This window comes from Coregonus lavaretus (genome assembly GCF_964263955.1).
Source record: "Coregonus lavaretus genome assembly, chromosome: 19".
Lineage (NCBI taxonomy): Eukaryota > Metazoa > Chordata > Actinopteri > Salmoniformes > Salmonidae > Coregonus > Coregonus lavaretus.
Genome location: NC_140006.1, coordinates 25,727,418 through 25,751,578, shown reverse-complemented (window position 1 = coordinate 25,751,578; position 24,161 = coordinate 25,727,418). Strand labels below are relative to the sequence as shown.

General features: G+C 42.5%; 1 protein-coding gene across 1 annotated transcript in view; it reads left to right on the top strand.

Annotated features, from left to right (window-relative positions):
* The window catches only part of LOC311147097 (cadherin-18-like), a gene marked incomplete at both ends in the record, with an annotated part of 47,546 nt that overhangs the window by 6,830 nt on the left and 16,555 nt on the right, over window positions 1-24,161 (top strand). Inside the window, 6 exons of the mRNA XM_084183722.1 lie at window positions 1,459-1,753; window positions 2,197-2,316; window positions 13,916-14,083; window positions 14,578-14,765; window positions 15,304-15,557; window positions 15,756-15,892. Of these exons, the coding sequence (XP_084039848.1) occupies window positions 1,459-1,753; window positions 2,197-2,316; window positions 13,916-14,083; window positions 14,578-14,765; window positions 15,304-15,557; window positions 15,756-15,892 (1,162 nt within the window). The remainder of the gene's footprint in view (window positions 1-1,458; window positions 1,754-2,196; window positions 2,317-13,915; window positions 14,084-14,577; window positions 14,766-15,303; window positions 15,558-15,755; window positions 15,893-24,161) is intronic.

The following is a 24,161-nucleotide window of genomic DNA, read 5'->3' as shown; positions in this document are numbered from 1 at the left end:
TTTTTATATAGATCAGTATCATATGATACCCCAATGATTTAGCCTAGCTCCAAATACTTGAGGAGTGTGGATTCTCTTTGCATAACATTGGCTGCATGTGATATGTCAGACAACAATGATGCATGGTTTGTTTACTAGTGTAACTGATAAATTATCAGTTGTATAGCAGAGACTTTCCCATTCATGATTTGTATGAATTATTAATGTCTACACTACAAACAGATTATTTTTGAAACACTGAACACTTAAATGGTATGTAGTGATAGCGTTATGCAGCTATGTGACAATTATCTATATTTTTCTGCCAGTCTGCTTTTGATTTAAGTGAATGCAGAAACAGTCGGGTACCCAGGCTACTTGTACACTAACATTCTGTAGATTTATACAGCTGGTACCCCTCTGGTAAACCTATTTTTTAATTATGGTTAGTCACTTCCATTAGTGAGGCGCAATTTTAGTTCCTCTCCTGAACTGACTGAACTAGAATCGACCTCTACCCCAGGGGTTGGAACTGAAATTATTTTCCAATCGTTTCATTCTGAACAGAACCACTCTACCAGCACTGTTCCGACCAGCAAAATAAAGTTCTGAACCAGTTCGAACCCCAAAAAAGTATTTGTTTATATATTTCTTTTATGTTCCTTTTATACATGCGAAATCAAGTTTTTTACATTTAGCTTATTAAATTACTTCACCAATCAGTGCGGCTAGAGCAGGCAAGCTAGTTAATTACATGCGTGATGGACAGAAAACTGTAGCCTATGGTGCAAGATGCGACTGAAAGAGAGGGTTGAGGAGGACACTTGAAGTGCTGGGCATCTTGTTATGACATGCATTATCTGAATTAGGTCCACCGAATTATACCTAGGAGGAGCAGCTTCTATTGTGGAAATTTGAATGTCCTTTGAGCTAGCTAGCTATCAAGCTTGTGTGTGCAGAGCGGCACCAGAATTAAAAACACATCTTACTTTTTTGTCGTTAATGACTCCAACATGAAATGTGATAACTAGGCCTATATTATCCTTAACTAGCATTGACCATTATTCTCTAGTTAATAAAAAATCTCTCTATCTTCTGAATCAAACGTATAACATCAGCACAGTAGCCTATGCTTCGGAGGGGGAGGGTCAGGTAGCCTAAACACATACAGGCAAAGATTTTCACGTTTTTGAGTGACAGAGTGAGGGCTTTGCATAGACGCTTTGTTCCGTTTTGTTGTGGGACTAGAAAAAAAAATCTGGAACATAAAATAACGTTATTAAATGGTTCCCATGCTTTTAAAATAACGGTTCTGTTCCGGAACAGCATGGATCATTTTCGTTCCAGGTTCCGTTTCTGTTTCTTGAACTGGTTCCAACCCCTGCTCAACCCTGGTGGTGAAATCCCTGGGTATAGTTTTCTATGTTCACATGAGTATTGTTACATCTGTGTGTAAAGTTTCTCTCATTTCCTTTCCAGCTGCACTCCAACTCAGACAAAGGAGACGGCTCCGTCAGATACTTGCTGACAGGAGAGGGCGCTGGCACTATATTCGTCATCAACGAGGTCACAGGGGACATCCATGCCAGCAAGAGCCTGGACCGGGAGAAGAAGGGCCAGTATGTCTTACATGCCCAGGCCATCGATCGTTACACCAATAGATCTGTAGAGCCTGAGTCCGAATTCATAATCAAGGTCCAGGATGTCAACGACAACGCACCCAAGTTTCCAGATGGCCCATTTGCTGCTGCTGTTCCCGAGATGGCCGATGTTGGTAAGGCAGAATACTGACAACATACTTTTGATATGCTGGGTGCACCTGGCTGGAGGGAGCTGGCTTTGTACCCTGACTGTGAGAGCAGTCACATCATTAGCTGGGTCATCAGTATTGGTACAGATCCCTGCTGCATCCCAGAGGCAGTCAGGCATTGATGCACAACTCTGTAAATGGATTTTGACAGTCCTGATACATGGGTTTAGATTAATTGGGAGATAACAGATTTCGGCCTCACTTTATGCGATACAGAAACACTCTGTGGTATTTCCATGTAGATTTACAATAAGAAAACCCTGACAATATAGTGAGTTGTGCTACAGTATGCAATTGTAGTTTCTACAGTGATCATAGCACATTGTACTGTCTGTGAGTTTGTGTGGTTGTAGATGTATGGGTTTTTTGTGCCAATGCAGTACTGATATAACCTTTCATCCGTGCAGGCACATCAGTGTTTCAGCTCACAGCCACAGACGCAGACGACCCCACCTATGGGAACAGTGCCAAGATTGTGTATAGCATACTACAGGGACAGCCTTACTTCTCTGTAGATCCAAAAACCGGTGAGATGCCTGCCTCCTATTTAACATTTACTGCAATATAATGCTCCATCTGTGAATTGCTTCTGCCAAGTGAAAATAGCTTTGTTCTACAGTATATGATTTATTAGATGTTGATTGTTGAAATCAGGCTGTTAAGCTGTGAAATAGGGCCAAAGTACCTCATGATGATGTTTAATGACACAGCTGATTACAGAGGCAATAAGCTCAAATTGGGTCTAGTTTTAGAGATGGCTGCGGTTTATATGGGTTCAATAAATGACACAGTCGAGGGAAAAACACGGCAATAGTGTTCCCCGGTCTTAATCACCCTCCCGCTCATTGTAAAAAGGCTCTTAGACATCTTGTTCTTTGCTTTGAAGACATAAGATGACTAAAAAAGCCTTGAAGAACTTTGAAAATAACATCCACCCATGACAAAATACACGAAATGACCAAAAGTATGCGGACACCTGCTCTCGAACATCTCATTCCATAATCATGTGCATTAATATGGAGTTGGTTCTCCCTTTGCTGCTATAACAGCCTCCACTCTTCTGGGATGTCTTTCCACTAGATATTGACACATTGCTGCGGGGACTTCCATTAAGCCACAAGAGCATTAATGAGGTTGGGTGCTGATGATGGGCGATTAGGCCTGGCTCGCAGTTGGCATTCCCAATTCATCCCAAAGGTGTTTGATTGGGTTGAGGTCAGGGCTCTGGGCAGGCCAGTCAAGTTCTTCAACACCGATCTCAACAAACCATTTCTGTATGGACTTCGCTTTGTGCACGGGGGCATTGTCATGCTGAAACAGGAAAGGGCCTTCCACAAACTGTTGCCACAAAGTTGGAAGCACATAATAATCTAGAATCTCAGTGTATGCTGTAGCATTAATATTTCCCTTCACTGGAACTAAGGGGCCTAGAACGAACCATGAAAATCAGCCCCAGACCATTATTCCTCCTCCACCAAACTTTACAGTTGGTACTATGCATTGGGGCAGGTAGCATTCTCCTGGCATCCGCCAAACACAGATTCGTCTGTTGGACTGCCAGATGGTGAAGCGTGATTCATCACTCCGGAGAACGCGTTTACACTGCTCCAGAGTCCAATGGCGGCGAGCTTTACACCACTCCAGCCGACGCTTGGCATTGCGCATGGTGATCTTAGGCTTGCGTGCGGCTGCTCGGCCAAGGAAACCCATTTCATGAAGCTCCCGACGAACAGTTTTTATGCTGACGTTGCTTCCAGAGGCAGTTTGGAACTCCATAAAGAGTGTTGCAACTGAGGACAGGCGATTTTTACGTGCTATGCGCTTCAGCACTCGACGGTCCCGTTCTGTGAGCTTGTGTGGCCTACCACTTCGCGGCTGAGCCGTTGTTGCGCCTAGACGTTTCCACTTCACAACAGCTCTAGCAGGGCAGAAATCTGATGAACTGACTTGTTGGAAAGGTGGCATCCTATGACGGTGCCACGTTGAAAGACACTGAGCTCTTCAGTAAGGCCATTCTACTGCCAATGTTTGTCTATGGAGATAGCATGGCTGTTTTCTCAATTTTATACACCTGTCAGCAACGGGTGTGGCTGAAATAGCCGAATCCACAAATTTGAAGGGGTGTCCACATACTTTTGTATATATAGTGTACATATTCTGTGAGGATGGTTTTCAAAGGATTCCAGTCCATGTAATTATTTTATTATTTTATCAGGTAATCATACTGAGGTCAAGGTTTATTTTACAGATGAGCCCTGAATTACAGATATTACAGAAATACACATATGTAAATACAAATACAAAATGCATTCAGAAAGAAAACAGTCATACAAACAAACACATTCATCAGTAATACGGTCCTCAATCAGCTTTCTGAATTGCCCTGGAGGCACCAAAACATCAAATTAAATTACATTTTGAAGATTGTTCCACGAATACGGTGTAAAAAAAACTAAAAGCTGATTTATCTAACTCAGTAGAGACCAAAGACATTTCCAGAGTTAGCCATCCCTGAGACTGTGTAATAACAATAGTTCGTTTAGAAATTGCAAAATGTTTAAATAATAATAATATGCCATTTTGCAGACGCTTTTATCCAAAGCGACTTACAGTCATGTATGGGTGGTCCCGGGGATCGAACCCACTACCCTGGTGTTACAAGCGCCATGCTCTACCAATTGAGCTACAGAGGACCTGTGGTGTGTGTCTGTGTGCAGTGCATCCTTATCCTGGGTCCCGTGTGGCGCAGTTGGTAGAGCATGGTGCTTGTAATGAAAGGGTTGTGGGTTCGATTCCCATTGGGGGCCAGTATGAAAAATGTATGCACTTACTACTGTAATGCTCTGGATAAGATGTGTGAGTGCATTCGTGTGTTTTACAGTGATATGCATACCTAAAGAGAACAAGGTATAGACATAAGTTGTTGTCTTTGCTTCAACAGTCTGTTAATGTGTGTTGAGTAGGCAAAGCGAATCTGTATTATATACCATCTGTCAATACTCAAGATGATAGTTCTAGCCATGTTCTGCTCACATATGCTCAAGTGCTACTGACACGCATGGATTGAGGCATAGCTGTGAAGTAGCCTGGCTGGATTGTGGCCATGCCAGCTGCATTGCATCCTGGGCCATGGCAGTGCCAGCTGTTCTTGCCTCTCTCCAGCAGCTCATTGGGGCCCCATCAGCAGGCTGGCCCAGGAGACCCAGTCACTCAGCTCACAGTCAGAGCATAATCAGAGCTTCCTCTTCACTACAGTCATCTGTCTGTGATCAGGGAGTGAGGTGTTCAGCTCCTGACCAATGATCATCACTTAGACACACACACAAACATTTACAAAAATGCTTCTTCTTCAGACATAGCTAATCACAACCCATACGAAAAGCAATATTTGGACATAGTGAGCATGCAAATTAAATATGAATCCTTTTTTATGTATAATCAACCCTGATACAGCTGTAAAAAGCTACATTGTTAGCATAATCAATCTGACATTGATTAGGAGGTTGAATAAAAGGCCTGAGAGGATATGATACTTAAACAGCGTGAACAGTCTACCTGTATCTTCCAATAGACAACAAAAGTAAGGCAGGTAATATTGACTGGAGTAAATAAAGGACCCAGAGGAATATTTCATAATAAGACCTGCATTTAATGGCATTGATTACCCATCCCTGATCTGACTAACAGAATTACAGTAAGATACCGGTGTTTCCTCCATATACTCCTGTTAGGAGATACATAGACAGTAAGGAGGACACCATGTTTCCCATTTACCGTTTAAGTAGGATAGGTTTTTTGTTTGTTTTCTTGCAGTTAGGCGATACAGTCCATTCCATTGACTGAAAGGCTGACACGTACATACATTTTAATGTGAGCAGGGATTATAAAACATTTCACTTTTGATCAATTGAAGGAAGTGCCTGCTGTCCTTTTGGATTTCATTGATATTTACATTCTCACAGTCAGTCTTCTCTAAAATGATGTAGTTCATTCACCACCCACCCCCTCCAATGAAGCTAGCCATCTGACAAAGCATTATAGCGCAACACTGAGCTATTTTAATCTTTAAAGAAATATCTCCATAAGATGCTGTAAGGAACAATGGGTGAATACCTGACAGTTTGTATGTAATATGAAGTTATTTTGTCAGATTACACTAGAATACGCATGAGCAAATGTCAGCTTTGCATCAGTCATTTTTGTATTTTTTTATTTCACCTTTATTTAACCAGGTAAGCCAGTTGAGAACAAGTTCTCATTTACAACTGCGACCTGACCAAGATAACGCAAAGCAGTGCGATAAAAACAACAACACAGAGTTACATATGGGGTAAACAAAACATAAAGTCAAAAATAAAAACAGAAATATATATATACAGTGTGTGCAAATGCAGTAAGTTATGGAGGTAAGGCAATAAATAGGCCATAGTGCAAAATAGTTACAATTTCGTATTAACACTGGAATGATAGATGTGCAAAAGATGATGTTCAAATAGAGATACTGGGGTGCAAATTAGCAAAATAAATTACAATATGGGGATGAGGTAGTTGGGTGGGCTAATTTCAGAATGGCTGTGTACAGGTGCAGTGATCGGTAAGCTGCTCTGACAACCGACGCTTAAAGTTAGTGAGGGAGATAAGAGTCTCCAGCTTCAGAGATTTTTGCAGTTCGTTCCAGTCATTGGCAGCAGAGAACTGGAAGGAATGGCGGCCAAAGGAGGTGTTGGCTTTGGGGATGACCAGTGAGATATACCTGCTGGAGCACAGACTACGGTTGGGTGTTGCTATGGTGACCAGTGAGCTAAGGTAAGACGGGGATTTGCCTAGCAGTGATTTATAGATGACCTGGAGCCAGTGGGTTTGGCGACGAATATGTAGTGAGGGCCAGCCAACAAGAGCGTACAGGTCACAATGGTGGGTAGTATATGGGGCTTTGGTGACAAAACAGATGGCACTGTGATAGACTACATCCAATTTGCTGAGTAGAGTGTTGGAGGCTATTTTGTAAATGACATCGCCGAAGTCAAGGATCAGTAGGATTGTCAGTTTTACGAGGGCATGTTTAGCAGCATGAGTGAAGGAGGCTTTGTTGCGAAATAGGAAGCCGATTCTAGATCTAACTTTTGATTGGATATGCTTAATGTGAGTCTGGAAGGAGAGTTTACAGTCTAACCAGACACCTAGGTATTTGTAGTTGTCCACATACTCTAGGTCAGACCCGCTGAGAGTAGTGATTCTAGTCGGGTGGGCAGGTGCAAGCAGCGTTCGGTTGAAGAGCATGCATTTAGTTTTACTAGTGTTTAAGAGCAGTTGGAGGCTACGGAAGGAGTGTTGTATGGCGTTGAAACTCGTTTGGAGGTTTGTTAACACAGTGTCCAATGAAGGGCCAGATATATACAAAATGGTGTCGTCTGCATAGAGGTGGATCTGAGCTTCACCAGCAGCAAGAGCAACATCATTGATATCCACAGAGAATAGAGTCAGCCCGAGAATTGAACCCTGTGGCACCCCCATAGAGGCGGCCAGAGGTCCAGACAACAGGCCCTCCGATTTGAAACATTGAACTCTATCTGAGAAGTAGTTGGTGAACAAGGCGAGACAGTCATTAGAGAAACCAAGGCTATTTAGTCTGCCAATAAGAATGCGGTGGTTGACAGAGTCGAAAGCCTTGGCCAGGTCGATGAAGACGGCTGTGCAGTACTGTCTTTTATCGATCGCGGTTATAATATTGTTTAGGACCTTGAGCGTGGATGAGGTGCACCCATGACCAGCTCGGAAACCGGATTGCATAGCGGAGAAGATACGGTGGGATTCGAAATGGTCAGTGATCTGTTTGTTAACTTGGCTTTCAAATAGTTTCGAAAGGCAGGGCAGGATGGATATAGGTCTGTAACAGTTTGGATCTAGAGTGTCACCCCCTTTGAAAAGGGGGATGACCGTGGCAGGTTTCCAATCTCTGGGGATCTCAGACGTTACGAAAGAGAGGTTGAACAGGCTAGAAATAGGGGTTGCGACAATTTCGGCGGCTAATTTTAGAAAGAAAGGGTCCAGATTGTCTAGCCCAGCTGATTTGTAGGGGTCCAGATTTTTCAGCTCTTTCAGAACATCAGCTTTCTGAATTTGTGTGAAGGAGAAGCGGGGGGGGCACGGGCAAGTTGCAGTGGAGGGTGCAGAGCTGGAGGCCGGGGTAGTGGTAGCCAGGTGGAAAGCATGGCCAGCCGTAGCAAAATGCTTGTTGAAATTCTCGATTATTGTAGATTTATCAGTGGTGACAGTGTTTCCTAGCCTCAGTGCAGTGGGCAGTTGGGAGGAGGTGCTCTTATTTTCCATGGACTTTACAGTGTCCCAAAACTTTTTGGAGTTAGTGCTACAGGATGCAAATTTCTGTTTGAAAAAGCTAGCCTTTGCTTTCCTAACTGATTGTGTATATTGGTTCCTGACTTCCCTGAAAAGTTGCATATCGCGGGGGCTGTTCGATGCTAATGCAGTACGCCACAGGATGTTTTTGTGCTGGTCAAGGGCAGTCAAGTCTGAGGAGAACCAGGGGCTATATCTGTTCTTAGTTCTGAATTTTTTGAATGGGACATGCTTATTTAAGATTGAGAGGAAAGCACTTTTAAAGAACATCCAGGCATCCTCTACTGACGGAATGAGGTCAATATCCATCCAGGATACCCGGGCCAGGTCAATTAGAAAGGCCTGCTCGCTAAAGTGTTTTAGGGAGCGTTTGACAGTGATGAGGGGTGGTCGTTTGACCGCGGACCCATTACGGACGCAGGCAATAAGGCAGTGATCGCTGAGATCCTGGTTGAAGACAGTGGAGGTGTATTTAGAGGGTACATTTGTCAGGATGATATCTATGAGGGTGCCCATGTTTACAGATTTAGGGTTGTACCTGGTAGGTTCGTTGATAATTTGTGTGAGATTGAGGGCATCTAGTTTAGGTTGTAGGTTGGCCGGGGTGTTAAGCATATCCCAGTTTAGTTCACCAAGCAGTACGAACTCTGAGGATAGATGGGGGGCAATCAGTTCACATATGGTGTCCAGGGCACAGCTCAGGGCTGAGGGGGGTCTGTAGCAAGCGGCAACAGTGAGAGACTTATTTCTGGAAAGGTGGATTTTTAGAAGTAGAAGCTCAAACTGTTTGGGCACAGACCTGGATAGTACGATAGAGCTCTGCAGGCTATCTCTACAGTAGATTGCAACCCCACCCCCTTTGGCAGTTCTATCGAGACAGAAAATGTTGTAGTTGGGGATGGACATTTCTGAATTTTTGGTGGCCTTCCTAAGCCAGGATTCAGACACTGCTAGAACATCAGGGTTGGCGGAGTGTGCTAACGCAGTGAATAACTAAAACTTAGGGAGGAGGCTTCGGATGTTAACGTGCAAGAAACCAATGCTTTTACGGTTACAGAAGTCAACGCCTGGGGAGTAGGAGTGATACTGGGGGCTACAGGGCCTGGGTTAACCTCTAAATCACCAGAGGAACAGAGGAGGAGTAGAATAAGGATATGGCTAAAGGGTTGAAGCTCTGGTCTTCTAGTGCGTTGGGTACAGAGAAAAAAAGGGGCAGGTTTCCGGGCGTTGTAGAATAGATTCAGGGCATTATGTACAAAAAAGGATATGGAAGGATATGAGTACAGTGGAGGTAAACCTAAGCGTTGGGTAACGATGAAAGAGATAGCATCACTGGAGGCACCGATTGGGTGGGACAAAGGAGCTATCTATGGCAGGTTGAGCTGGGCTGGCTGATCTACAGTGAAATAGTACAATAAGAAATAACCGAAACAGCAATAAGCAAGGCATATTGACATGGGAGAGAGGCATAAAGCAATCACAGGTGTTATTCGAGAGAGCTAAGACAACAGCTGGTAATAGCGACAAAGTTTGGGCTGAGGCTAAACATAAACAGGATGCGGTACCTTATAAAGGAACAGTCCAGCAGGCATCAGCTGTATAGCTGAGTTATCATAAGGTCCGGTGAACAGCAATAGGAGAGTTCGGAGGTAGTTCGGGGGCTGCTATAGCACTAGCGAGCAAGAGGCCACGGCTAGCGTGTGCTAGCTGGCCGGGGCTAGCAGATGGATCTTCATGGTCGACGTCGTAACGGGAAACCTGTTGTAATCACATCAGACGATTTTGTCGGCAGACCAGTCGTATTGGATCGGCGGGGCTCCGTGTCAACACTAGGAGGTCCCGTCCGGTTGACAGAGAGGTAGATAGCCGGGAGAAGGGCCTGGCTCGCGGCTAGCTCAAGGCTGATTAACCAACAACAACGTCCATTTCATTGCAGCTATCTAGCTACGATGATCCAGTGTTAAAGGTCCAGTGAATCAGTGATTCCGGCAGAAAAACCGATATGTTATGGGTCGATAACGCGCTGTGCAGACAGTGCAGACTGGCCAATCATTGGTATTGTTCTTACTGTATAATGAACAACCTGCCTGAACTCTGAATTGCTTTGGCTAAGTGAGCAGAGTAGGCATTGTCTACTCTTCAGATGATCCAGAGAAGGGACTTGTACTACAGTAGTTTGGCTGTGCCTCGGAGAGTCCCTGGGTCAAGAGCAAAGTCAAAGGCATCACATCACCCACTCTGGCTGGTCCTGAGAGCTGAGGGAAAATGACTGGGGAATGCCAAGGTCAACTGGAAAGCAAACGGCACAACAACATGGCCCTAACAGCCTTTTATCCCTTGTCACAGTGGCACTACATTATTCCTAGTGATGGGGGGAAAAAATAGATACATTTCCATATCGTAATATAATTTGTTATGATATATCGTATCATATCGTTTTGACAATATCGCAATATTATTTTTGTGCTAGTTGGCTGTACATTCACCAAAACTTCAGTGTTTTTCCTTCATAGCTCGTTCTCCATCTTCTTTTTAAATAGGGAGCCAATTTGTTTTCAGCAATTTTATTCCCATGACTGATCAAAAATCATCTCTCTTGTCCCTCTGCAGCAGACATATGGTGAGCAATATGTTTGGACCATGGAATCGCATATCAAATCCTAGTATCGAATCGCAATACATATAGAATCGTGAGAATCACAATACATATAATTTGGCACCTAAGCATTGTTAATATCGTATCATGAGGTCCCTGGCAATTCCTAGCACTAATTGTTCCCGTGTAATGAGAATGGAAGCTGAACAAATTGGTTCTATGGTAATGCCTTAACCTCGACAGAATGAGAACGGAGAAAGACCGAAGTATACTCCATTTGCTGTGTTCTGTAATTTGGTCAGGCTAAATTCAGTGTATTCGTGTTCAGCCTATATTTTTCTTCTTCCACCGGCTGAATACTGAGAGGCTTTTAAGCATTATTGTGCTTTTGGTGTGTTGACAGCTGAACTTACTTGTCCAGGCAGGTGGTTTGTGGCCACAATGTGTTTGGTGCAATCTCTATGACATTCTCTGGGGCGGAACACTTCTCTGTATTCATTTGTTCTGGCAGGTTGAGCTATCTGTTAGCATGTTTTTCTTTCTCTCATTTTCTCACCATTCATTCATTAATTCAATAAAGGACAGGAAGACATTTGTTGAGCATTCAGCTACAGAGTATTTTAGTTTCTGAAAGGAAAGCAACCTTGTGAATTGTTGCCCATAAGATACACCATAGCATTGGCAAGGTTTTCTAAAAACCTTTTATATATTTTTTGTTACATTATACAGTAATTTAACTGTGGCCTTGGGAGGCTGTATTTCAGTGCCTTCATGGTTGTATAAGTATACTGATAAAAACCATGGTAGAGGTGCTGACTAACGGCGAGAAAACGGTATGCTATTAAAATAAATAAAGAGTCGCACACTCTATATACAAGCTCCCAGTAATTTATTGGGTAAACCACCAATTTTTCGGCATCACTGTGCCTTCTTCAGGGTAATGTAATTTACATTTTTGTCATTTAGCAGACGCTCTTATCCAGAGCGACTTACAGTTAGTGAGTGCATACATTTTTCATACTGGCCCCCCGTGGGAATCGAACCCACAACCCTGGCATTGCAAGCGCCATACTCTACCAACTGAGCTAAAGGAGGTTAATGCTTGAACAAGGTTATGTAGACAAACAGTGCAATTAGTGCAACCAATGACAATAGTGAGGGGTGTGTCATAGTTATTAGGGTGATGAGAATGAAAACATTTAACTGTTAAAAGACAATAGTTTACAGCATGTTGAATATATTAGGCTATTGTTATCATACTGCAACATTGTTTCCATTTCATTTTATCTTTGTAACATGTCATCTTTTGATTAAACCGTAATGCATAATAAGCATCATCAACAATTATTATGCATTACGGTTGAACCAACTGATTACATGTAACAAAGATTCAATTAATTGTAAACAATAAAACATGTATATGAAATTAAATAATAATGTATGTTGATGCTATTACTATGTACAATATCTAATTATGTTGCAATATAATAACAATAGCCTAATATATTCAACATGCTGTAAACTATTGTCTTTTAACAGTTTAATTTTTTCATTCTCATCACCCTAATAACTATGACACACCCCTCACTACTGTCTACATAACCTGGTTCAAGCATTCAGGACATTACTCTGAAGAAGGCACAGTGATGCCGAAACATTGGTGGTTTACCCAATACATTACTGGGAGCTTGTCTATAAGTATGTACTTGACATATCATGAAAAAAAGTAGGCTAACCTTGGTCTTTTGAAGTGTGGATACATAGGGTAGAAAGCAGACTGATGTAACCGCTACAGTATGTGTAGGACTGTCAAGTAAGTTATAAGGACACTTCATACATTGGAGTGAAGCCATTTCACACAGGTGCTCTAAAATGTTCTCTCTTTTCAACTATATGTTCTGAGTAAACGTATCCTGCTGTTTGTCTGTTTATTGAATGTCACTGTACTCGTTAACAAGACATACTGTACTAATAATCTCGAATAAACCTTTAAGGCACAGAACCAATATGTCCTGACTGGTTAATCCACACATTCATTGATTCAATGTGTGGGGGATGGGTTGACTCGTATTTTCACCTAAGGTTATCACATCTCAAAAATCTTGGGAAATAACCTTCTTTGAGACGAGTCGTCTTACTGTAATCCATGTGATCCCAATAACTGACAAATGCCTGAGTGTTCCAGAATAACTAGTTAACCCCCAACCGTGTGACACCATGCACAGTTAACTATGGCATGTCAGACCCTGTGTCCTTCCGTTTAGCGGTGGTTGTTCCAGCCAATGTTCCACCGAGGACACTTTGCTTTCAGTACTGAGTGAGCTATGCTCTGGCTATTTTCCCCTTGGCCTTCCTCTTGTACAGGTGCACAATGTACAGTATGGTCAATCTGTTCTCTTTTCCTTCTAGCCCTTGTTCAGTCTTCAGGGTAAGATTAGGGCAGATGGCATTCTCCTTTGTAATGCTGTGAAGCGAGTAATGCGCCATAGCAGCGCCTCTGGCCAGAGCACGGTGTTTAGGTGCGGGTCTAGCTGAAAGTAGAGGAGGTAGGAGAGAAGGAGGGGGTGGCATGCTGATAGTTCAGAGAGGGGCAAGGCAAGCTTGCTTATGTGTTAGCATATCAAATGGGGTAATGAACCAGCACAGGGGTGAAACATGTGGATGAAGACATTAGGGGGGTTTGGCAAACATTGTATTAAAGCTGATTGTAATTCTGGCTGAAAACCTTTATAAATGATTTATTAACATGAAGTGATACTCATTTTGAAGAAATCAATGTTCCTTATCCTGTACAACAAGTCAGACTGTCTTTTCCTGCCTTCAACCTGAATGAAAGTGACCGGCATCTTATCCATCCAAGATTGGATTGATGCTGTTGAGGAAGAATACTGTCTGAGGGTGTCTCAGGGAGAGATGGGATATGCAAAAAACACATTTCCAATTCATACATGCGTATTCATACACACGTGTACATGTGTGAAATAGGACAAATATAATAAGCACCCACCAATTATTATTATTATTATTATTATTATTATTATTATTATTATTATTATTATTATTATTATTATTATTATTATTATCAATACATACAGTATCTACTCTAACAGACAATGTTTATTTATGGATATTTGTGTGATATAAATTAGCATTCTCGTCTTGCCATTACCCAGGTGTCATCAGGACAGCCCTATCCAACATGGACAGAGAGGCCAGGGAGCGCTACTCTGTGGTGGTCCAAGCCAAAGACATGGCCGGCTCGGTGGGTGGGTTGTCAGGCTCCACCACTGTCAATGTCACACTGACAGACGTCAATGACAATCCTCCCAAATTCCCCCAGAGTATGTAGACATACGTCTTATTGTTTGTTTGTTTTTCTACCTCACTGTTTGTCCTTATATATTGATTCTCTGCTGTAATAAAACACAATATTTATATAGCGCTATATCGAACGCTATATAGGATTTTAAAACACAAAGATGCTTGTACTGTAAGTAATGCACGATAGAAATAGAATCAAAGAATCTGTTATTCTGTTGATGTGTAATGCACAGCCAAATGTTATTTTAAAAACAATTTCAAAAGTTGTAGCCTATAGTAGATGTTTCGCTAATGTGGGAGTGGCTATAAGTGATACAAACATGATGTGGTGTGTAGATGATCGTTGAATCGCAAGCAGGCAGGAAATGTGATTAATTTACCCATTTATTCACATTTACAGCTAGCTGGTATGCATAAACAGTAGGTTAATTATTCCTCCATCTAGTCATAAATGCTTTATCATACATGCCAAGATAATAACTTCTTGCTTATTCATGTGCTCATCCCATTAAAGAAAACTACCAGCTGTACGTTCCAGAGTCTGCTCAGATTGGAAAAGCTGTGGGTAAAATTAAAGCCAATGATGAAGATTTGGGCGTTAATGCAGAGATGAGGTACAGCATAACCAATGCAGAGGGGACAGCCATGTTCTCCATCACTACAGACACTGACCAGAAGGAAGGCATCATATCACTAAGACTGGTACAGTACAGTTCTGATGCTCACCTTCATTCTATAACAACAACAACAACAACAACAACAACAACAACAACACCTATGGTTATGGTTCATGTAATAGTCCACTTTTTTAAAGATCGATATAAAATCTATTTTTTTTTCAAATCTATTTTTATTTGTCACATGCGCCGAATACAACAGGTGTAGACCTTACTGTGAAATGCTTACTTACAAGCCCTTAACCAACAATGCAGTTAAGTAATAAACTAAAGTAAAAAATTAATAAAAAGTAACACAATAAAATAACAATAACGAGGCTATATAAAGGGGGTACCGGTACCGAGTCAATGTGCGGGGGTACAGGTTAGTTGAGGAAATCCACAGATAATATGGTAATTACATAATAATTGCTTAATAAATATGCCAGGTAGTTACCAATTGTTAAATACTATTATTAAGTACCCATCGTTACCACATACTTTCTCAAATACTAGCAGAGACAGGACTGTAAAACAAAAAGCACTGCTTTGAAAAGAGGATTGATTGCTGGTTTCCTCCGCAGCCTTTGAACTATGAGAAGAGGAAAGTCCACACGCTTCACATAGAGGGAGTGAACACACACCTGGATCCACGCTTCTCCCACCTGGGTGCCTTCAAAGACACCACCACCCTCCAGATCATCATCGGAGATGTGGATGAGCCGCCTGTCTTTTCCATAGACTATTACATCATGGATGTATACGAGAACTCCCCCGTGGGAACAGAGGTCGGCACAGTGACGGCTCAGGACCCTGACAGTACCAAAAGCCCTGTAAGGTAAATTACATGCATGGGGCGAACATTTTGTGGGCATCTAAAACACCATCACAAGAATGAAAGCTTCTACCTTTGCACATTGAAAGTAATATGTTTTGAACGAGAAATTCAACAGCATCATTTGATTTTCAATTCAATCAAATTCAAATAACTTTATTTAATTCATTCTATTTTAATTGTTCCCTCTCCTACATGTAGGTATTTTATAGACCACAGTGAAGAGGAGCAGGTGTATTTCACCATTGGTTTGAATAACGGGGTGATCAAAACCACCCGGAGTCTGGACAGAGAGGATGTGGCCTGGCACAACATCACTGTGATGGCATCAGAGGTTGGTAAGTACCATAATACACAGAAGATCATCTTCCATTATTTTATTTTAAATAATTACAACTTTATCATGGCTTTCAAAATGGAGGATAAAATATGCTCACGACCCTGCATGAAGACATCATGTCACTTTAATAATATGTATCAGTATTAAACACATGGCTCACTAAAATGAACAGCCAGCAGTGGCTTTTGGGATTGATGCCGGGGCTGCATGTAACATCATAGTGTGATGCTGAAGGTGGTCGGGTCAATCAATTTTTATTTTCCCTCTCTTTTTCCACTGATGCTTATCTAAGCAATTACCCTTTCCTTTACCCTTTTCTGTACAATGTTGTTCAGCTAATGGACTGAACTAGCCATTGATAAATGTCAGCTGACACTGCGCTGATGATATTAAGTCACCATCATTAATGGGAAAACCAGTCCGCACCTTTCTGGAGACTGGTGTTTGTTAATGAGGGATTCATGACTTACATAAACACTATACATATAGTGCAGAGTACAGTGCCTTCAGAAAGTATTCATACCCCTTGACTTATTCCACACTTTGTTGTGTTACACCCTGAAATCAAAATGGATTAAATATATTTTTTCTCTCACCCATCTACACCCATAATGACAAAGTGAAAACATGTTTTTTTGACATGTTTGCAAATGTATAAAAATTAAATACAGAAATATGTAATGTACATAAGTATTCACACCCCTGAGTCAATACATGTTAAAATGACCTGTGGCAGCAATTACAGCTGTGAGTTTTTCTCAGTGATGTGTTGTGTTGGATTTACCCCAAACATAACGCTTTGTGTTCAGGACATAAAGTTAATTTCATTGCCACATTCTTTGCAGTTTTACTTTAGTGCCTTATTGTAAACAGGATGCATGTTTTGAAATATGTTTATTCTGTACAAGCTTCCTTCTTTTCACTCTGTCATTTAGGTTAGTATTGTGGAGTAACTACAATGTTGTTGAACCATCTTCAGTTTTCTCCTATGACAGCCATTAAAATCTGTAACTGTTTTAAAGTCACCATTGGGGTTCATGGTGAAATCCCTGAGCGGTTTCCTTCTTCTCCAGAAACTGATACACCATCCAAAGTGTAATTAATAACTTCACCACGCTCAAAGGGATATAAATTACAATGTCTGCTTTTTTTTTTTTTACCCATATACCAATAGGTGCCCTTCTATGCAAGGCATTGGAAAACCTCCCTGGTCTTTGTGGTTGAATCTGTGTTTGAAATTCAGTGCTCGACTGAGGGACCTTACAGATAATTGTATATGTGGGGTACAGAGATAAGGAAGTCATTCAAAACTCATGTTAAACAGTATTATTGCTCACGGAGTGAGGCCATGCAACTTATTATGTGACTTGTTAAACAATTTTTTACTCCTGAACTTATTTAGGTTTGCCATAACAAAGGGGTTGAATACTTATTGACTCAAGACATTTCAGCTTTTTATTTTTAATGAACTTGTAAACTTTTTTAAAATCATATTTCCACTTTGACATTATTAGGTATTGTGTGTAGGCCATAGTGACATAAAATCGAATTGTAATCCATTTTCAATTCAGGCTGTAACACAACAAAATGTGGAAAAAGTCAAGGGGTGCGAATACTTTTGGAACAATGTTCCCTCTAAACTGCGGGCGTGCACTCGGACGCACTAGCCCCGGGACTGCCCCGCAGAAATATCAGCCCACAAAGAGAATCAGGGGATTGAACTTCACTCAACTTTCTAGAGCAGTGGTCACCGACTAGTCGATCTCCAAGGCATTCCTAGTCGATCGGCAAACATTTCTGTAAAACGTGTCTGCAGTAACGTAGCAGGCATAAAAGAAAGCTACAGCAAAGTTGATATTGTGAGATTTCAAAACGTTTAAAACCATGACTACAGAGAGACTGTCAACGAATACAGCAAAGAGATGTATTATTTGAAAAATTATTTGAAAAAATGGCCCAAACAACAATGCATTCATTGGCAGGGCAATTCAAGCAAAGCCAACATGCAGTGATAATGCATTGGGCATATAGCTTACTGCACAAACCTCATTGCTACAGTACTGTTTTTAAATGGTTAATGTTGCATAGGCTTACTTTTTTAAAGCAATGTAAAAAAAGAAATCTGACTCAAAGTGATCTTGACTCAAAAAAGGTTGGTGACCAGTGTTCTAGAGGTTTTCCTGTTAACACTATCAACGTTTCCCTTTATTGTGGCTTTTGTGATCTAATCAACGCAATATTACCCACTTTCAATGCAACATACCAAAACAAAACAAACTATGCAACATATTTTGTTGTAGGCAGAACACATAGAGTAGGATTCTATTGCATTGAGATGCACTACTCAGTCCGTACTTTACACAGACCGGTGCGGCATAAACAATCAGAGCTGCAGTAGGCCTATATGCAAATAGACCATTGCCATATATGGATCTGTGCCATTTACTTTGAACTGGACTGTGTTTACCGCATGAGCGGTCATGAGTAGATGCAGTTGTTTTGAGATCAAAGCGAGAGCTGCATGTAGCCACGTGTGCACATTTTGTTCATATCCTGTGCTAGTTAGTGATTTATTAGCCCAGTTATAGATTATTTCTAGTCAGCAAATGTGTACATTTCTAGATATTTTTGAAAAGCGAGTCAGGTAAAGAGCTTTTTTTTGTCTTAAAGGGGCAGTGTTCTATTTTGAGACAGGCTTGAATAAGCTAAATAGCCAATAGGCAGAGGGTAGCATAATTTGTCTGATTCTCTGTAATAATGGTATGGGAATAATAATGCATTTTATTTTGTAAAGTGGTTTCTTGCATCAAACACAACAAAATTTTCAGTCACCTCCTTGTCTGAAGGACAAGTGGATAAACAGGTTGGTGTCAAGCCATCTATGTTTTTGTTTTTTTAAGGCTCATGGAATGTAGGCCTACATTGAATACCACACATTGGCTTCTACTGTAAGCTGAATGATAGAACAGCTATTTCTATGTTAAAATGTTATTGGATGCATTTTCTCCATAGTTTTTTATGGTAGGCCACTCTGGTAGCCCTACATTATGATCAAATAGCCACAGTAGCCTACATGACCACTGTTAAACTGTAACTTAAAGCAGGTACAGCCTCAGTGTTCACAGTAAACACGCGCTAGAAGTTGCACAGGATTTTCACAACGTTCAAGTTTGTGCTCAGCAGACCTGAAATCTGCTCAGTGCCCCAAAACATTTTGAGGGAACATTGTTTCTGAAGGCACTGTATATTAGCAAACTGTCTTTTGAAATGTCCTGTGTGCTAGCTATATGTTAAGTGAGACAAACGACTGTGCAACCACACAGCATGTCTCTGTTCCATTCTGCCTACTGCTGTAGCTTTGGGTTAGCACCTCTCCTGTCACGACTCTAGTTGTTGGTGGTCGTTGTGGCTGTAATTTATGGATGCGTGAAATAGGAACATGATTTCTCTCCATGCGGTCTCAACTCCGTGAGAGGTACTGACTAAACCCGCACCAAAGGTAAACTAGCTAGATCCTGAAAAGATTGGCGCCGGAGGGGATGGCTGCCGTTTCACGGGCTCCTAACCAATTGTGCTATTTTTTTCTTTTTTTTTATGTCATTGTTTGTAACCTATTTTGTACGTAATGTTGATGCTACTGTCTCTTATGACCGAAAAGAGCTTCTGGATATCAGAACAGCGATTACTAACCTCGAACTGGACTAATCATTTTTCTTTAATGAGTCTGACGTGAAGGATATAATGTTTCTCCCAGACAATGCCCAAATCCCCATCATTCGCATGAAGTAAATAAGGAAAAATAGGGGGCGGAGATCAGGGTGCCTTGTGAGAATTCGTCAGCGAGTGGGTAACCCACCTCTACCATCCGTTCTATTAGCCAACGTGCAATCACTGGAGAATAAATTGGATGAGCTCTGTTCGAGACTATCGGACCATGGGACCTTAAAAACTGTAATATCTTAAGTTTCACTGAGTCGTGGCTGAATGACGACACAGATAATATACAGTTGGCTGGGTTTTCCGTGCGTCGGCAGGACAGAACAGCTACGTCCAGTAAGACGAGGTGCGGGGGTGTGTGTCTATTTGTCAATAACAGCTGGTGCGCGATGTCTAATATTAAGGAAGTCTCGAGGTATTGCTTGCCTGAGGTAGAGTACTTCATGATAGTTGTAGACCACACTATCTACCAAGAGAGTTTATCTATATTTTTCAAAGCCGTATATTTACCACCACAAACTGACGCTGGCACTAAGACTGCACTCAGCGAGCTGTATAAGGCCAAAGCAAACAAGAAAATGCTCAACCAGAAGCGGCGCTCCTAGTGACCGGGGACTTTAATGCAGGGAAACTTAAATCAGTTTTACCAAATTTCTACCAGCATGTCAAATGTGCTACCAGAGGGAAAAAAAACTCTAGACCACCTTTACTCCTCACACGGAGACGCGTACAAAGCTCTCCCTCACCCTCCATTTGGCAAATCTGACCATAATACTATCCTCCTGATTCCTGCTTACAAGCAAAAACTAAAGCAGGAATTACAAGTGACTCGCTCAATACATTTACATTTTAGTCAATTTAGTCAATACGGAAGTGGTCAGATGACACGGATGCTACGCTACAGGACTGTTTTGCTAGCACATACTGGAAAATGTTCCAGGATTCATTCAATGGCATTGAGGAGATACCACCTCAGTCAACAGCTTCATCAATAAGTGCATTGACGATGTCATCCTCACAGTGACTGTACGTACATATCCCAACCAGAAGCCATGGATTACAGGCAACATCCACACCGAGCTAAAGGCTAGAGCTGCCGCTTTCAAGGAGTGGGACACTAATCCGGACGCTTATAAGATATCCCGCTATGCCCTCAGACGAACCATCAAACGGGCAAAGCGTCAATACAGGACTAAGAATGAATCCTAATACACCGGCTCTGACGCTCGTCGGATGTGGCAGTGCTTGCAAACTACTACAAAGGGAAACCCAGCCATGAGCTGCCCAGTGACGCGAGCATACCAGATGGGCTAAATGCCTTTTATGCTCGCTTCAAGGCAAGCAACACTGAAGCATGCATAAGAGCACCAGCTGTTCTGGACGACAGTGTGATCACGCTCTCCGTAGCTGATGTGAGCAAGACCTTTAAACAGGTCAACATTCACAAGGCCGCGTGGCCAGACGGATTACCAGAGCTTGTACGGACCAACTGGCAAGTGTCTTCACTGACATTTTTAACCTATCACTGGCCGAGTCTGTAAAACCTACATGTTTCAAGCAGACCACCATAGTCCCTGTGCCCAAGAAAGTGAACCTAACCTGCCTAAATGACTACCGCCCTGTAGCACTCAGGTCGGTAGGCATGAAATGCTTTAAAAGGCTGGTCATGGCTCACATCAACACCATCATCCCGGAAAACCTAGACCCACTCCAATTCGCACACTGCCCCAACAGATCAACAGATGATGCAATCTCAAATGCACTCCACACTGCCGTTACCCACCTGGACAAAAGTAACACCTATGTGAGAATGCTGTTCATTGACTACAGCTCAGCATTCAACACCACAGTAACCACAAAGCTCATCACTAAGCTAAGGACCCTGGGACTAAACACCTCCCTCTGCAACTGGATCCTGGACTTCCTGACGGGCCACCCCCAGGTGGTAAGGGTAGGCAACAACACATCTGCCACGCTGATCCTCAACATGGTGGTCCCTCAGGGGTGCGTGCTTAGTCCCCTCCTGTACTCCCTGTTCACCCATGACTGCGTGGCCAAGCATGACTCCAACACCATCATTACGTTTTCTGACGACACAATGGTGGTAGGCCTGATCACCGACAATGATGAGACAACCTATAGGGAGGAGGTCAGAGACCTGGCAGTGTGGTGCCAGGACAACAACCTCTCCCTCAACGTGAGCAAGACAAAGGAGATGATCATGTACTACAGGAAAAGGAGGTCTGAACACTTCCCCAATCACATCGACGGGTGTGTAGTGGAGCGGGTTGAGAGTCTCAAGTTCCTTGGTGTCCACATCACCAACAAACTTTCATGGTCCAAACACACCAAGACAATTGTGAAGTGAACACGACAAAGCCTTTTCCCCCTCAGAAAATATTTGACATGGGTCCCCAGATTCTCAAAAAGTTCTACAGCTGGGCCTCCTGAGTGGCGAAGCGGTCTAAGGCACTGTATCGCAGTGCTAGAGGTGTCACTACAGACCCGGGCTTTGTCGCAGCCAGCCGCGACCGGGAGTCCCATGAGGTGGCGCACAATTGGCCCAGCATCGTCTGGGTTAGGAGAGGGTTTGGCTGGCTGAGATGTCCTTTTTCCATCGCGCTCTAGCAACTCCTTGTGGTGGGACGGGCGCATGCACGCTGACTCGTGTCGCCAGTTGGATGGTGTTTCCTCCGACAAATTGGTGCGACTGGCTTCCGTGTTAAGCGGAGAAAAAGGGGTAAAAAGTACAACAACAAAATAAAGTTGTACAGCTGCACCATTGAGAGCATCCTGACCGGTTCTATCACCACCTGGTATGGCAACTGCTCAGCATCCGACTGTAAGGCGCTACAGACGGTAGTGCATACAGCCCAGTACATCACTGGGTCCAAGCTTCCTGCCATCCAGGACCTATATACCAGGCGGTGTCAGAGGAAGGCCCAAAAAATTGTCAAAGTCTCCAGTCACCAAAGTCATAGACAGCTCTCTGCTACCGGAGCGCCAAGTCTAGGTCCAAAAGGCTCCTTAACAGCTTCTACCCCCAAGCCATAAGACTGCTGAACAATTCATCATGGCCACCCGGACTATTTGAATTGACCCCCCTACCTCCCCCCTTTTGTTTTTACACCGATGCTACTCGCTGTTTATTATGTATGCATAGTCACTTTACCCCTACTACATGTACAAATTACCTCGACTAACCTGTACCCCCACACATTGACTCGGTACCGGTAGAACCTCTATATTGCCTCATTATTGTTATTTTATTGTGTTCCTTTTTTTTCTTTTTTTCTTTTACTTTAGTTTATTTAGTAAATATTTTCTTAACTCTATTTTCCTAAAACTGCATTGTTGGTTAATGGCTTGTAAGTAAGCATTTCACGGCGCATGTGACAAAAAACATTTGATTTTATTTGATCCTCAAGAATCCCTTAAATCCGTGTGGTATTGGATTAGATGTGTATTTATAATCCACAAGTGGTAGGATGTGAAGCGGCAGCCGGCAGTTCTTATCCAATGATGAAAGGGAGTGCAGTTTATTTAAGTGCCGCCCGGCAACATGGTGAACCTCAGAATACAGATAAACACGAGATATACAAATGGATGGAGGCTCAGTGGGGATGTGACCTTAATTGATGGAGAGATGCTCTGACAAAAGAAGGATGTACATCACATGCGCTAAAAGTGCCTGCCATGAACACTGGACAGAAATACATACACTGCCTTCGGAAAGTATTCAGACCCCTTGACTATTTCAGCATTTTGTTACGTTACAGCCTTCTTCTAAAATGTATTAAATAAATAAAAATCCTCAGCAATCTACGCACAATTTTTTTGTAAAGTTATTAAAAATAAACTATGGAAATACCTTACTAACATAAGTATTCAGACCATTTGCTATGAGACTCGAAATTGAGCTCAGATGCATCCTGTTTCCATTGATCATCCTTGAGATGCTTCTACAACTTGATTGGAGTCCACCTGTGGTAAATTCAATTGATTGGACATGATTTGGAAAGGCACACACCTGTCTATATAAGGTCCCACAGTTGACAGTGCATGTCAGAGCAACAAACAAGCCATGAGGGCGAAGGAATTGTCCATAGAGCTCCAAGACAGGATTGTGTCGAGGCACAGTTCTGGGGAAGGATACCAAAAAATGTCTGCAGCATTGAAGGTCCCCAAGAACACAGTGGCATCCTTCATTCTTAAATGGAAGAAGTTTGGAACCACCAAGACTCTTCCTAGAGCAGGCTGCCCAGCCAAACTTGGGGGAAAAGGGCCTTGGTCAGGGAGGTGACCAAGAACGCGATGGTCACTCTGACAGAGCTCTAGAGTTCCTCTGTGGAGATGGGAGAACCTTCCAGAAGGACAACAATCTCTGCAGCACTCCACCAATCAGGCCTATATGGTAGAGCGGCCAGACGGAAGCCACTCCTCAGTAAAAAGGCACATGACAGCCCGCTTGGACTTTGCCAAAAGGCACCTGAAGACTCTCAGACCATGAGAAACAAGATTCTCTCGTCTAATGAAACCAAGGTTGAACT